Genomic DNA, 16,929 nt, shown 5'->3' with positions numbered 1-16,929 from the left:
TTTGCAAACAAATTTGGCGACTACTAATAATCAAAGCTACTTACAATAACAAGTTACAAATGCAGTCATAGTAGTCAAATTGCAACAATAAGTCACCAAGGCTAAACGAAGACAACATATAATGATGAGACATTGAATTCAGTTTTCTACAGTAACTGCAAAAGTTTCTAAAAGAATACAGCAGTTTAGAAATTAGAGTTCTCATATCTTTGGACAGCTCCTTGAGAAGAGCTTGTGAAAAATTAAAAAGTTTGCGAGTGTCCATTGGGAACTGACCTACTCCAGCGGAACAAAATCTTTACAGAGACTGCTCAATTATGCGTGATCTGTACAGCAACAACCCAATAACCTTGTCTTTAAAAACAAAATGATCTTCCTAATAATCAGAAAACATCCAAAATATCGTACATCCTACCTCTATCAGAAGATCCAACCCCCTCACACCATCGCTCACCCCACTAAGTCAGCAAGTGCATCATTCTAATAGGCCGCTCTCTCCCTGTCAACTATTCAAGCGCCATTCAAACATTATCTCAATATATTAACTTTGCCAGATTTGCTCTCCACCCTATCACTACAAGTTTCTCCTGCAAAAAAGTGAGAGAACCCAAAAATGGAAAACAAGCCATGATCAATCCCGTGCAAACTCGTTGAGATTTAACCTCAGATGAAATTATTCAAGAGTATCTCTGAGTGACCCAACCAATCATGTTGCCCCGGAGCTTGCACTAACCCCACCACCATCTCTCAACCCTTGAAGCCACATATGTAGCATTCTTTGCACACAGTCAGCAACTATTCTCAACCTTCCTTGACTATTGTCCACTCCTGAACCACCATTAACTTCCACAGTTCTAGCAACCTTATGCTTACATTTCTCCCAATCATCAATGCGCAACCAGCAAGCTCGACCTCCATGGCTTCCTTCCATTCCAAGAAAGGACACATTAGGATTTTCACCAAATGAATATCTCAACCTCACTGAGACGCAGTAAGGCAACCATGCAGCACCACCAGCAGCATTGATGTGAGGTATGTGAGCAGGATCGAGAACAAGAGTCAGTGCAAAATCAACCAAGTTATGGGACCGATCATAATGGATATTACTTTTAGCAACAGATGAATTCGCTGAGTTCTCATCCATATTTAACCCAGCGTGATTTTCAAGGCATAATTCAATACGGGGTTTTTGAGCGGGAGCTACATCTCCACCTTGTGCCTGGGCTAGTCCTTTTTTCCATGCTATTAATTTCAAGAATTCTCTTAGAACTGATATGGGTAAGGTGAGAAGAGTAATGAATGATGCAACACGAGAAGCATCATAAGGCTCTGACGCAACACGTCGACTGAAGTAGTCACATATTTCTCCTATTTCAGATTGAGTTAATTCCTCTTGAGCAGTGGTTGAGTTTTGCGGTTGTTGCTGCTGCTGATGGAATCGTTTCACACTCAGTACTTGAAGAAGAAGTTGAACTCTGTGAACACTTACTGCAAATACATAGCCACTGCAGAAACACAAACAATCAGATTAAAGAACTCTGTGAGCATGCCATAATTACGCTTGGAGGTATTTAGTGAAAATCTCTATAGATAAACTGTCTCAGAGGACCATTAAGGTTAGAGGTGACCATTATCAGACAATATAACATAATTAACTGAAAAGAATATAAGCGTTAGAAGGTTCTATTACTTCTATACAATCTGTGGAATTTGAACATGTATACTCAATGTGGATAACAGTGCAAGAGCCACATACAGTCATACCTTGTAAATGAGTAAAGCATCCATATTTCTGAAAGTTCAAAGATACAACACTTTTTGCCATATTGTGAGAAAAACAGAAGGCCAATATGTAAGACTTAAAAGTTCTGGCACTAAAAAAAATCAGAACTTTTTTTTGGTCAGATTAGAAATTTATTATATAGATATTGGACATAAAATCGGGAAGTTCTTAATATTTATAAAAAGTTATCACAAATTTGTGTTTCCATCTTGTTGCTGGTTATGTACCACTAATATCGGCAGTGTCTATAGCCTATCTGTTTTCTGGATGCTTCCTTAGAAAAGCACTTCCTTTTTTTGGCACCTTATATTCATTTTTCTTTTTCCTAAGATAACATGAACATAAGTCATCAAGCACAACAAAAAAAAGCTCAAATGATCTGCATGGCATACCAACCATCACCACACGCCATCCTATGACTAAGAATAAGAATTAGAAAATAAGAGTTTCTGAGATATGAATAATTACCCCACAAAGAAACGCAAGGCAGGCTGCTCCTGGTCCAAATTTAGAAGTGCACCTTCATTGTCCTTCAAAATTGACCCCAGAATCTCTTTCAGAAGATCCGGTAGCTGCGCAAATAGCCAGAGCACTCCAAGGTACTTGAGAATACCTCTGAGCACCTTTTTAAGAGCAACAAGAGGAACCCAACCACCTCCATAGCCCCCATCATCTCCAATACCAATAATGGCTGTATTCAGTTCCCCTCTCACATGAGCAGGGACACCTGGACCTGGGGATCTACGTAACGGAACCCCTGAGCTCACAACAGCCAAATTTGAGGACACTGGAGGAGCATTTCCAGCACGGTTTAAACCAACTACTTGGTTGCCTGTCCTAGACATTGCAGCAGAACTAGGAAGATTAACCCTATTTCCATTAACAACAGACAATTGGGAACCTGAACTGGGGTTTGGATTGTTTGAGTTTGCTAGTCCTGTCTGTTGACCACCAGTGAAATTAGTATCTAAACCATTCAATTCTTGGGCCACATGCTCCATAATAAATGGACGAAACTGAGGGCAAGGTAATGACCCTCCAATTGAAGGGCCCCCCTTGGGTGGCGTTGCTGGTTGCAACCAAACCTGATCTCCTGCAAAACAGCGCATGTCAACTGCAAAGTGCTTCCGATATATGATTCGGATCCAGTAGGGGCCACGTAGCACAACAGAAACATCAATGGGCAACAGTGAGCTGGGTACAATGCCAGGCCCACCTCGGCCAGCAGCAGCTAACACTGCAGCCCCATGAAGGCTATGATTTGTAAGAAGGCCTGTAGCAATAGATGAAACAGGGTTCCCCGCAGGGCCAGAAGGAGACTGACTGACATTTGAGGTTGAACTGGTTGGCATATGGCCCTGGGATGGTACGTACCCTGCCTGTTTTGGGACAGAAGAGAGAACGGCTACCCCAGGGACCCCTGGAATAGGACTGGCTCGTGCAGGTCGAGTTGCAGCCGCAAGCGCATGTAAGGGACCTGCAGTGAGGCGAATGCAGTCCAAAAGTGATGCAACTTCAGCTCCATTTATGAAATCTTCCAGAAACTGTAAAGAACAGAAAAAGCTACCTTCATGAATGCAAATATTTATAATAGGAAACAAATTGGGGTAAAAATATGAAGGTATATATGTAATACACAAGCCAAAGGCAATAAATATAGATTGTTTCAATGCATCTGTAAAAAAAAATTAATTCGAAATGAATGTGGTACTAAAATTATACATAATCCTTGGTAAAAATAACTTTGATATAAATTTGCCCTCTGTCTGTAATCTATAAATGTTTTCTGCTGTTATGAAAAGCTTTGTAAGGAAGTCAGCAAAAACACAATCCAATTTGGCCCCCTCTTTCACCAAAAGAAAAAACATAATCCAAACTTTGGCATGGCACCACTGGCTAAAAGTTGAAATTTATATTTTGAAATTTTGTACTGTACAAAATTTTAAGAAAAACAGCTTATATCAATTTCAGTAACGATGGCAAGGCGAGGCATAACCACTGAAGAAAACAAATGTCAAAGGACATCTGTAGGAGTAGGGCTAATCAATTTCACATAAATTAAACTTCAAATCCATAAAATTGCTACAAGTGATAAAAACAGAAAACAATTAAGAGATTGTGAATGTACCTTGGTATGAGGCCAAAGCTGGTCGGGAGATACATGCATTGTACAACCCTCTTTACCGGATTCCCACTCAACAACGAAGCGAGCTAGGACACCTGATCCAAAACTGAACCACAGACTCATCAGTCCAACTGCCTCAATCCTGAATCCCCTTTTCATATGTTCAGATAATCTATCAGCTGCCTCAAAAGAACTCTTGACTCCAGGTGCCTTAAAATCGGAATTTGTATTACTTTCTTCTGGCTTCTCATCTGCTCTTACTCCAAGCAGTTTCCGCATCCCCAGGGCAAACATTCTTGCATTAGAAAGCCTTTGGATGTCTGCCACTAACTTCTTTATACTATCAGCCTCCACAGACTGATAACTTAGAACAACACCTTCTGGATCATAGCGAATATGAGAGTCTATGTCAGATGTATTGGCAATGCGAACACCAGAACCCCAAGGTGTACTATTGCTTCCTTTCTGAAGCTCCCACAAATCCCTGAAGTGCTGGTCATTTATTTTGACATCCCAATATATGCTTCCAGGTTTGCCAAGTCGCAAGCATAAGTGTTGCCATGAATCACCTCTGGCAAATGGAAGTCGGAACCATATGTTTGAAGATGTACTTCTTAAACCCACTTCTTCAACATAAGGGATGTCCAGAGCCCCCATCTGACTAGTTAGTCTAGCATGCTTAATACATAGTGAACAGTGCCTGACCACATGAAGAAGAGCTGAAATGTAAATGCTAGAAGGTGCATTTCCCTTATTAGCTTCAGATATAAGATCCCCATAACTGTACATAGCAGTTTTTGAAATTATATCCCTTGACATAAGCACCTGTGATGAAGACTGGTGATGACGAGCCACTGCAGAAATTTTCCTCCTCTTACTAAATCCTGAACTGGCTTCCACCCCTTGAAGTGATGGGATCAAATTCAACATATCTGAAAGTGTACGCTTTTGAGGTTTTCTATCATGATTAGGGCTATGACATACCCCAGAGTCTGGTGCCTGGGCTGAAAAAAAAAAATTAAAAATAATTATTAAAAAAAGGTCTTTTTCTAGTATTATAAGGCTAGGTAAAAGGTACGATTAGTACTAAATTAAAATGCATATACCCCCACTTAATATAGACAGAGAAAGTATCTTACATATGGGAGTTGATGCACATGAGTTCGATCCAGCAGCTCTGAAAGATCCAGTTAGAGGACCAGTAGGTGAACATCCATTGGGTCTCACACCTGGCCCTGAGATTCGGGGGCCAGTGGACTGGGGTGGAGATAATAGTCGGGGGGATCTAATCCCATATACTGCACCCTTTGAAGTATCATTCAGAAATCTCAGCTGATCTTCATCCATTGAAGTACCCGAACCATACTCAACTGACTGTGGAGACCTAAGAGAAGTCAAGTCCTGATCAGACTTTGAAACTGGTAGTTTCCTCACAGAGGCACTCCTTCCTGGGCCAGAAGATACAGAACCAAGAGAAGCGGACTGTACAGGGCCCTTCAAATTGTTTGATGAATATATAGATCCATTATAATGAGTGGCCATGCTCGAAACATTCACAACATTATTTAACTGTGATATCTGCATACCTCCCTCCCATTTAGGAGAGGGACTACCAGCTTTTAGGGTATGAAGACTCATCGGAACAAAATGGGAAGCATTCTGAACAGGGAAAGGAGGTACAGATGACCCTTTCTCCAGTTCAAACACTTCATCAACAACAGAAGAAAAGCTCGATGGTGGACACCCAGAAATTGGCATAGAACCCTGAAGGCTGATACCCGAAAGAAGACCATTTTCAGACTGATTAGAACCCCCAACACTGGGCAACAAGGAATGTAATTTTCCCCAGTCAAGCAAGCTTAGATTCATATCATCTTCATGCATCTGCATCTGGCTAACATCAATTTTCTTGATCCGCATCACATGATTTAGGTCATTAAATGATTCAGCTTTTCCAGATGGATCCGGCTGAGTCTCAAGCAATTTAAACAAGGGTTTAAAATCCTTATCAAGTTGAAACAGCAGAAAATATGAACTCCCACAATCTGGAAAGCCCATTAGCAACACAGTTGAACCATTCAAAATGGTCTTTGGTACTTTAACTGCAGGAAAGCCCTGTTCATATACCTGCAAGAATACAATTCATGTCTTATCTTGAGAACATTAGGTGAATCCATACATATATTTAATCCTCAACAATCTAAACGCAGCACCCAGTGAATTTTCTTCTCAAAAAAATGTCAAACGAGAAGAAAGGAAATGTTTACCTCAAGGCCTAAAAACCTGCCAATAGATGCAAATAGGTGCAAAATACTTTTGCTTCTCAAGCTAATGAAGACTTCGGCTGCAGTCATGCTTCCCTGATTTAAAGCATCTTCACATTCAGACAAAAATGCTAAAGAAGAAAGAATATTCCGGGAGGACTGAAGACGAAAGCGGCCATTCCTGTAAGTAAAAGATGCTATGTAAGAGATTCAAAAGAAGAACATCAAAGTTATATCCTAGAGCACCACCAAGTATGTCCTAAGATTCTTTCTTAAAATCAGAAAAACTATTAGAAAGTATATCAAGAACTTGTTCCAATGTCTAACCAGAAGCAATATTAGCTGTAAGAACAGTTTTCTTGGCTTACCTTGGGGCAAGTCATAATTCATAGTATCCTGTACTAGTATACTGATAACAATATAAGCAAAAAAGGATACCTTATATTTATTCCCAGGGTAAAAAATGACGAGCCATAGGCACGTACACGTAATACTTCCTGCCCTTCATATTCTCTGACATTGGACTTGCAATCTTTCTGTACATCAAAAATTCGGGAAATCAAAATATGAAGAAAATGAACTGCAAAAGACATGCATGAAAAAACAGTATCCTGAGAATACATTGAAGAATAGAATAACCAGATGAAAGAACCATGAAACACATAACAAGCAAAAGTGAAACAACCTTTTTATCGTCAACATCCACTTCTTCCACATGAGACTGAAGAGCAACATCCCCTGCACCTCGATAGATTTGAACATTTTTCCCCAGCTCTTTCTGAATTTCGAGGAGACGAGTATATCTATTACAGCATATGGCTCTCAGAAGCAACTTCTCAACATCAATACAATTTTGGTCAAGAGATAATTCTGCCTCCTTTCCAGTCGAAGGATCTATGACAAATGTGCTATGAAGACACTTTATCTGAAGATCTGGGCCTGGTTCAATTTTTATAGACGGGCATGATCCCGAATCAGAAATACCATTGTTTTTATCAAAATCCAACCAGTATACAATTTTTAGCCCTGGTGTTCGTAGACCAGATGAATCAGTTTCTCCATCTTGATTTGATTGAGCAGAACTAGAACTCGCTCCATGACCAGTGCTGCCATCAGATATGAGCTCAAATCGAATTGCATCTTTCCATCTCCCTTGTCGAAGAGCTTGTACCTGCCTTATGACAGTGTCCATGATGAGTGCAACACAAAGCTCATGCAGAACTGAGTATAATGTCATGAACGGATTTTCTGAAGCAGCCATTCTGTGTTCCAAATCATCCCCGAGCACATGTCGCCTCGACTGTTCTAGCTTTATAAGTCCACATCTCTCACCAACAAGCAGCTCCAAATGCAATATCCTCCACATTGTTAGGTGTCCACGGTAGCCTAGAGTCACTAAAACCTTGAATTCTCCATCTACACGAAGCATTGCTGTACCATCAGAAACTTTAACCACAGAAATTTCTTTTGGGATTGGCATGTCTAGTAATTTAGACCGCACAAGCGTGTCCAGCTTCTTCAAAGCTGGCTTTTGCTGATCCTCACTTAGCGAACTCTGAACACCCACATCTTCTACACATTTCGGTAAACGTTGATATGACCCTGTTAGGAGGATTTCAATTGCAGACGGAACATCATAAACAGGAGCACAAGCTTGCTGTAGCCCATCATGCATGAAAAACAACGAATCTGCAGCTTGAGTGAAACACGTATCATGACTTGATAAAGTGGAAGCAAGTTGCTGGCAGTACTGTATCAACGGGACCTGCAAATGGAAAAGCATGTATAACAAACAATATAGCTGAAAATTTAAATATTCCAAAATTTACAGTCTTCGAACCAAGAACCCTTTGAAGCATAAATTCACTTAAAAGAAAGAAACCAAATTCATATGCTCCAACCAAAAAAAAAACCCTGAATTCACATAATTGAACGCAAATTCATAAAAGAAGACCCAGAATGTGTAATTATCAATTGAGCACCAAAAGAAAACCCAGAATAGATGGGTGAGTGAGTGAAAGGGTGAGACCTGTTGGCACCACTTGGCGAGGACATTGAGGCGGAGCATACGTTGCTGGGTCTTGACCAAGTACTTGAGCAGCCCTATCTTTTTATCGGTGTCGGACTGGTCCGGGTTCGCCTTAGATTTCTCCACGAGCTCTTTGAGCGAGACGAAAGATTCCTCGGCGGCACGGCTGACCAAAGCTGAAAACTCCACCGTCTGTTGCCCTAGCTCCGACGCCATTCTTCTTTTGCTTTCGAATTAAGAAATCGGATTAGGGTTAAAGATCCCTCTAGATACTAGAAAAGGTCAAACATACATTGAGATTAGGGTTTCAGAGAGAGAGAGAAGGAAGCTCTGTCGTTCTTTCAGCTCTCTCTCCATACAGAATCTGTATGTCTGTTTGTGTTCGTGTGTGGCTTTTAAGTTCTGAATTCGGGTTTCGGAGTTTTTAACTTTGGGACTTCGATTTTTGAGAGAGAGAGAGAGAGAGAGAGAGAAAGAGATCAAAGATGGTCATTGGTTAAAGACATTGCCGATTGCTTGCAGTCTTGCACTGATTGGTGTGCAAGTATTATTAATAACCATAGTTGCTACGTGGCAATGAAGAAGGTGAGTAATGAAGTTTTCTTTTTTTGTTTAGGATTAAATACAAAATTAGTACATACTTTATAATGAGCTTTAATTTGATCCACTAACTATAAAAAGTGTCAATTTGATCCACAAACTTTTCAAGTTGTACCAAAACAGTACAAACGCTAACTTTATCCGAAAATTAACGGAATTGGTCACATGAAAATGTGATGAACGGACGAAAATGCCTCTGAAAATGCGGTCACTTGCTATGCACATGACCAGTTTCGTTAAATTTTTCGATAAAAGTTAACGTTTGTACTGCTTTGGTACAACTTACAAAGTTCATGGACCAAATTGACATTTTTTATAGATAGTGGACCAAATTGAGATTCACTGTAAAGTTTATGGACCATTTTTATATTTAACCATTTTGTTTACTTTCATGTTTCAATTTCTTTTATATTATGATTTGAATTCAGTACATCTTTCTACAAATGAGAGATTAAAAGCTCGCAAATAAAATCCCAAAAAAAAAAACTCAGTAAATAAAACATTTTGATGCACTTTTTTTCCAAATAATATGTCATTAATTTTAAAATAAAAACGGTGAAAGAGTTGTTTTGCAATAAGTCTAATATTTCTTTAAAAAAGGGCATGATGTGTTTTTATCAAATTGTGTAAGAATATTTAGAAGAAGTATATTTTAGCGGTAGAATAACTGTTCAGAACAAGCGAGGGTTGTCCAAAAACTTGTATTTGTTCAACTCATGTACTGTTGTTGGTATGTAGTTTTGACTTTTGACCTTCAAACTACATGAACTTACGTTTAAGGGTGTGAATTGCTCTCACAGTCTCGCTTATCTGGAAAATGTAGTATTTTTTTCCACACAAAAACAAACATTCAAGCCCAACAGCCAAAGCCTTCTCATTAACTAATTTAGCCATCCTTTTAAGTTTTTCTTTTGTAGTAGCGTCTTCAACTCGAAATAGATTGAAGGGAAACACTATATGTGTTTTCCATTGATGATAGCCATAAGAAAGATTTATAAGCGAATCTTATTCGCCCTTTTGTTTGAGCTTTCACATTTCCATACTTGAAAGTATAAATACACTCTATACAGAAATGAGAGCAAGAGCGAGAGCGAAAGCAAGGCAGAAATTTATAGAAGCGTAAATAGCGTTTCTCTTTTAGAAACAAGAATGTGAATAGCGTTTCTCTTTTAAAAAACAAGATATATGAACACCAAATGAGAAAATCTCCATTTTATGGCAACTAGTTTTACTAATGTAGTTCTCTCCCACCCCATAAATTTCCTAGTGAAGGTGCACTTCTATCATTGGACTGAAAAACATAACTCTAAGCAGCAACTTTGGAACAATATTATACTGTAATTACGAACTAAACTAACCAAAACCAATATTGTTACCCAACCTGCTATATTTGTGTTTTTTATTTTCATGCCATATTTGTTTAGTTGAAGCTTTCCAAAACAGTGATTTCCCTTGATTATGGTGTTCTCTTATTGCTGTCAGCTATGACAATAAAATGCCCTATCCAGTTTATTTCCTTGATATGGACGATATAGCAAGCTTAGTACGTATGTTTGGGTTTTAATGGCAAGGATATCACTCAAGCCAGAGAAAAATTAAGTTGCAAATAGAAACACCTAATCTCAAACCCAATTTGATTGGTAGGTGAACATCAACAATCTTACATCCAATATCATCACTCAAAACTTGATGCAATATAATTTAATTCCTCATTGATGCAAAAGAAAAAATTGTGTGACTTTCTTCTTCTTTTTTCCTTTTCCTTTATCCTTTTTTTTTCTTTTTACAATACTTCTTCCTATTGAAGAGAACTGATCACAAACTATACATGAAATTATTTTTCTTCTTTTTTTGACAATTGCTTCTTTCTGTTACAACTCCAGCAATGGAAGACCAAAATCGATATCTCTGAGTTTCTTCATGGAGAGCCCAAGCTGAAAGTGCTATATAGCTATATGGGTCACTAGCTTTGTATTTGTTGAATTCTTCATTGATATGTTGGTCTCACACAGCACAACCTAAGCCTTTAGCTTCAGAACCCTTCATAATTCTCAATCTCTTGCAAGAAATAATGAACATCCTGAAATTGACACAAAACATATGATCAGCAATTTGTACTACTTTTAATTAAAGGAATTAATTAACTAATTAATAAATTAATTTAATAGCAGAGAATTAAGTAGTACTTACTCCCATGGAACATCCCCAAGCAGCATCCAATCCCCATCTTTGTCTTCATAAGTGGGCACAAATTCTGATCTGTTGTTATTCATGAACCCCAATTCCTTCTCACAGTAGTCACCAACTTTGAACTTGAACATGTCTTCCAAGGCCTTAAGCAGTTCTGGGTATCCTCTATAAACCTTCAAATCAATCTTTCTAAGGTAAGGAGCCCCATCCTTGCTTATTTTCACATAAAGCCCACCACTTAATTCCTCTGTTTTCTTTGCTTGGAAGCAGTTTTTCCTGTATGATCTCACTGGTGGCCACCCCACAACTTGTGCCCTGCAATACCAAAACACATACACATACCATATTAGTATTCAGAATTTCAGCCACATAAATCAATAGGCTAATTAGCTGGAAGAACAAAATGGGTCATCAGAATTATGGTGGCTTGGATTAATTGCTTACTTGGGTGGTGGAGGTTGATGAGCAATTTGTTGGTCACATGATCTTTTGGATTCAGAGTCCCCAATAACATTCATGTCAGCTAGGAGTGCTCTTTTGTTGCTCCTGCTTATTACAGTAGTGACAGTGGTGCTAGAAGATGTCTCAAAGTCCTTAGTGCCTGGGAGGCCTAATCTAAGCTCTGTGGCCTCAAGGTTCAGATTCTGCTCAAATTCCATGGCTACCTTTTACTAAACTTTGATGATCTCAGATTGACCTTTTTCACAAGCTTTGAATTGATGATCAGCTAGAGCAATAACCAAATGCTAATTCCAATCAGATTATCAACTCTACTTCTCTATTCCTTTGATGAAGGCTTTAATTGGGAGATGTAGAAAATGTGTGATAGGCCAAACTGGATTCTAAGGTATTTTATAGATGAAGTCAAAAAGAAAAAGGCAAAGGCAATTGTCTAGGAAAAGTAACAAACCAGTACTTCCACTCGCTCTCTTTAGCGCGTGCACAACACATAACGCTCTCTTTTTCTTTCATGAGAAAGTGGATGTCACACGCTATAGGAGAGTGTGTGAAGAGTACCGTAGGGTGTTGGACATGGGCAGCTAAGGTGTTTGTGACAGGAGCAGCACATTTGAGGCGGTTGTCCTTGCAATTCGAGACAAGGCTGGGACAAACCTTAGCCGCCCATATTGAAGACTTTGATTACCAAATCGAAGGACCAGGATCTACCCATGGAATCCGCGGAAACAAATGCGGGGCCGTCGGATCAAGAGGAGGGTGGTGGGTACATCCCATGTGAGTTGGGCCCACATGGGCTGTCGATGATGGGTAGGGAATGGAGTGGGCATGACTTTAATTGGGGCTAAAGTTAGGGCAGCTATCCATGTGGGTATGGACCGTATGGTCAGCCCCATCTGCCTTTGCCTTAATGCCCTCCGTTTCTTTCGAGTCCACCACAATACGTATTATTCTCATTTTGCCTTTCACCATTTTCACAACTCTATCTCTCTCTCTAATCAAAATTCAAATATTTAACAAATGAAGTCAAAATCACCGTCTTATTTTTTTTGTTACACTATAAACAATCATTTCCTAAATCTATTTCAACAATAACCCACTTTAAAATTATTGTCTCTCTTTTTTAAATGAAAGTTTTAAAAACCTCTAATATATACATATTATTTTAATAAATAGTTTAAACATAAATTCACTAACTAACACCATCTAATATCATGCTAGACAATTCTTCTAGCAACATTTTATAACAAAAAGTCGGTATGTAATATGTCTATTTTTATAGTCTTAAATATGGTGGAATTCTTTTTTAACAATAACATTTAGATTTGCAAATTACTATTTGATTTATTCGCACAATATATGAATTGTTATTATTGATATATATATTTTTCATTTTATATCAAAGTTTGACATTATGAAATGGCCCTAGACATTTGGGAGAAGGTAGTCGGTAGTCCTATCCTCCAATAATTGTGACTAGACTAAATTGTGTTACATTCAATATTATTTTTCTATTAATAAAAAAACAGACACAAAGGGCCCACTAGTCTAGTCGAATGAGGTCTTCTTTTAGGCTTTTAGTCTTTGGGTGGGGTCCACACTTCACCAACCCCACCAATAATGGGCGATTAATGAGGGCCCACAGTTTTGGATCCCCGACCAAAATGGGCCTTCCCAACCCCATCTCCAGCCAATCATCTTCATCCTTGCCTTATCTATTCTTGTGTTTTATTAGTTGTTAGTTCTCTCCCAACATTTTATCGTTGTTACTACGTTTTCTAATGTTTTAATTTCTTGGAATAATGATGTGTAGCATGTACATCATGAGTTAAGTAACGATAAGCTTCACCATATGAGAATTTACATCTAAACTTGGTTCGTATTTTGTTGCTTAAGATATAACTCACTTCTTTAAATTATTCAAACTTCAAAGAATGTAGGTCTCAAATAATAATTTCAGCTATAAAACACAAGTTCATTCTATATTGGGACCTTAGGTTAAATATAGTAGTTGAAGTTGTGTGTGATAGAAATTCTATATTTTTCCTTTATATATTTTACACAATTATCATTACTTGTTAAAATTGATATAGCATTTTAGGGATAGGGATGGATATAATCATTCAACCCTTTGCAAGTTGCTACTAGTACTACTTTTTCATTGAATCTCTTGAAGGGTTCGCTATCGCATTCAATTTTTTGGCAAGGTGGGAGGGGAACAATCCACTCGTGACCTCAACAATGCCACGTTGAGGTTTTTATGTTTTCATTTTTGCCTTTTGGATTTGATGTGAAGCTTTTTTTTTTTTTTTTTTCAATAAGGGATTTGATGTCAAGCTTATAAAAGACTGCTTGAAAAACTGGTTTTTATTAGACGTTATATGCTTTGTGTTTTGATTTTCTCTATTGCTTAACAAGTAATTGAAAGGTGTGATGTGCTCTTGATTCCCAATTCAAACACTTCATGCATAAACTTTTGATACTGATTAATTAGTTGGTCTCATTTGTTTTTTTTTTTTTAACACTAATTATCCGTTTTATAAAAATTGAATTATACAGATTGCAATAAGATAAGAAACCAACGGTGCTGCAGAATCCGCGCATACTAAACAGTAAAACAGTACCGTCGATTGTTTGTTCTTATCTTCCACTCCACATAAACTTTGCCGGACGGTACGGACGGGAACAGTACGGTGAGAGATTGATAAGGACGCGAAACTCAGAAAACAGTGACTGACTCAGTGAGTCACTGACCCACGAGTGAAACAAAACGCTAAATGGAGCTATCAGGCATTCAAGCCAATTGATGTCACACGTGTGGTGTCTGTCCTCCTGTGAGATGCTGATGCAGCTGATGGATTCTTGTAATAACTGCACACGTGTGGGGTCTAGGGGTGTGGGGATGGTGACCATGGGCCGAAAAGGAAAGGGCCCACAACACACGAGGGCCTGTGAGTGTGGATTGGTTGTTGGCATGGATGGACCCCTACGACGTCGTTCCGACGTTTTGTTTGGTGGTAAATGGCAGGGTCCTTGTCGTTTTTGCTTTCTGTGTTTTTCACTGTTTTGTCAGCTTTTAACCTTATTGAATAAAGTCCATAAAGATGGATGGAGAAGTTTGTTCCTTGTTGGCCATCCATGGTATCAGCCCACAAACCAACATGGCCATGTCTATAAACTCTATCAACATCCAATCAATTAATTATACCAAAAAACATAAAACTAATTAACAATTGTAATATTGTAGAATCATTATAATTTATAATCACTATCGGGAAGGTGTCTGCTTAGCTTAATTGAATTGGTAGAATATTAATTTTTGCTTATTAATTGTAATGTTTTGGGACTAAATCTTATCAACAATGAAAATTTATGATATATATATCTAAATATATACATAGACATATATCATATAATGAAAATTAGAATATACGAAAAAGAATCAATATGTTTATAAAAGATTGAACGATTTAATAACATAACTTACTAACTAATTTGAAACAATATTGTTATTTCCCGTATTGAATAAACTCATCACTATTTGTACAAAAAAAAAAAAGAAAGAATAAACTCATCACTATCAATAATCATATTTTGCTTTTTATCCGTTCCTAATTAATAAGGTGGTACCCTTCATTTTCATAAGGAAGTGTATATTTTGTGGACTAAGTAGATTTGTAGGAATCTCATGAACATTCTATCGGATGGGGTTTTCACTTTTCAAAAACCCACATATACATCATGTTAATTATAGTATTTAAAACTGAGCATGGCTAGGCATTATAAACATAAATGTAAGAATACAATCATCATTATGATTTATTATACAGTTACAACAAATTCTTACCAATTAGAATATCAATTACTTTTTCATTTGAGAATGCACTTGTCAAATACAATAAATGAATATGTGTATATGATTGTAATATTATGTGGTATATTGATATAATTTTAAATATTTATTATTGAAACGTGTTATTTATTTTTATTTTTTTGCCAATAACATGTGTTATATTTTAATTGAATTAAAAACACCACATGTTGACATTGTGTTACGGTCACACAATAGTTTTTCATGAATCTTGTATATATTTCAAAGTGTCAAAATTAACAAATAGATATATTAGCTACTAATATGATAGAGTATAGTTGAAGTAGTTTCATGTGTTATCTAGAATCATTAGAAATCCAACAACAAGATCATGCTTAAAATATGTTGCAATTATTGCAAAACTCAAACATCATTATTACTGGTTTACAACCCCCCTTTAAGCACACATCATACCAAAATTCACACTTTCTTACCCATAAAACAAAAACCAAAAAGCTGATTTTCATTATTTTATTTTTGCTTTGTGAAAAGTAGAAAGATAATGATAGTGGTAAAAACCATCAAACTAATACATATATATTTTTTTGGTTAATTTTTTTTAAAGTCTGGTTCATAAATAATGCAGATAATTCAGCCAATTTGTTATAAGAAATTTCACTCAATCCACTTTAACAAGAAGTGTGTGACACAGAAGTTACCGAGTTCTCGATAATGATCACCAAGTGCTCGGCATTGTCCACAGAGCATTTAACAATTACCACTATCAGGTAATGACAATAATTACTACTGTACAAATGTAACTATTTGAATTGCGAGAAAAAAAACCACTCACCGAACGCTCATAGCAAAAAACATGAAACATACATAATATGACATTTCTTTATACAAAGTGGATCTATTTATCATTATAATTTTTTAAATAAATTTATTTATTGTTAAGAGTTGTAAAATAGATTTTATAATAATTTACTAATATATTTTGTTATAGGATGTGGATGAAGCTAGTTGACATGATAGTGACGAAGTCTCTGTCAAAGGAAAAAAAATTAAAAAAAGAAAAAAGAAAGAAGTCCCATCTGGCATCTGGCATCTGGCATTCTGGCTCTGGTGGTTAGTGGGCCCCTATCTATTCCAAGTGCAGAGCGTAGCACATGGTTTCCCTCAGTCCACAGTTGACTTTTCCCTACGCGTTCCCTCGCTCTCCTCCCTCGATTCGCTGGAGCTTCGCATATTTGCTAAATCTGTGCCATCCGCTTCATGCAAACTAAACAGAATCAACGACCATAATTAATATAAGCTCCAAACGAAAATTATACTCAACATGCTATATGGTTGGTCCAAATTAAAAGAAAAATGCAATATGATTGGTCTTCTTCGTGTATAATATGCTCTACCAATTTAACAAAACAAATCAGAAATTTAGTTATTATTTGTTTAGCTATTTTTGTGAACAAAAAATTTGAATGACGTAGGTGGCTTTGATGGCTACTACACACTTACACAGAGTGGCCAATTGAAAAGATTTTGAGATGCAATTCTTGGTTCTTGGAGCTGTCCCTCTAATATATGCAGAAAGTTAACTTTTCACGCAAACATGTATATTGAGCAATTACTCATCCTACAGTACTGAGCTATAGGCTAACTAAGTAG

General features: G+C 37.4%; 2 protein-coding genes across 3 annotated transcripts; both read right to left on the bottom strand.

The window, feature by feature from the left end:
- On the bottom strand, nt 1–8,668 carry SWP (RNA polymerase II transcription mediator). Of its 2 annotated transcripts, XR_015122851.1 has the most exons (9): nt 8,202–8,668; nt 6,858–7,937; nt 6,611–6,708; nt 6,176–6,353; nt 5,048–6,035; nt 3,912–4,912; nt 2,252–3,327; nt 416–1,505; nt 1–326 (listed from the first exon to the last, which is right to left on the bottom strand). XR_015122851.1 is itself a non-coding variant. In XM_086247042.1 (8 exons), exons 1-8 carry the CDS (start codon nt 8,415–8,417, stop codon nt 707–709), a joined length of 5,436 nt encoding a protein of 1,811 aa, XP_086103168.1. In that variant the 5' UTR covers nt 8,418–8,668; the 3' UTR covers nt 1–706. The 2 variants fall into 2 exon arrangements, 1 of the variants encoding a protein (XP_086103168.1); XM_086247042.1 differs by having other exon boundaries at nt 1–1,505.
- Nucleotides 8,669–10,476: 1,808 nt separating this feature from the next.
- Nucleotides 10,477–11,806, bottom strand: LOC147280809 (auxin-responsive protein IAA4-like). Its single transcript, XM_086246162.1, has 3 exons — nt 11,436–11,806; nt 10,992–11,306; nt 10,477–10,881 (listed from the first exon to the last, which is right to left on the bottom strand). Exons 1-3 carry the CDS (start codon nt 11,648–11,650, stop codon nt 10,806–10,808), a joined length of 606 nt encoding a protein of 201 aa, XP_086102288.1. The 5' UTR covers nt 11,651–11,806; the 3' UTR covers nt 10,477–10,805.
- Between the last annotated feature and the right edge of the window lie 5,123 nt (nt 11,807–16,929).

This window comes from Dryas octopetala, chromosome 6 (assembly GCF_963921425.1).
Source record: "Dryas octopetala chromosome 6, drDryOcto1.1, whole genome shotgun sequence".
NCBI lineage: Eukaryota > Viridiplantae > Streptophyta > Magnoliopsida > Rosales > Rosaceae > Dryas > Dryas octopetala.
This window is presented reverse-complemented; position numbering and strand designations above follow the sequence as displayed.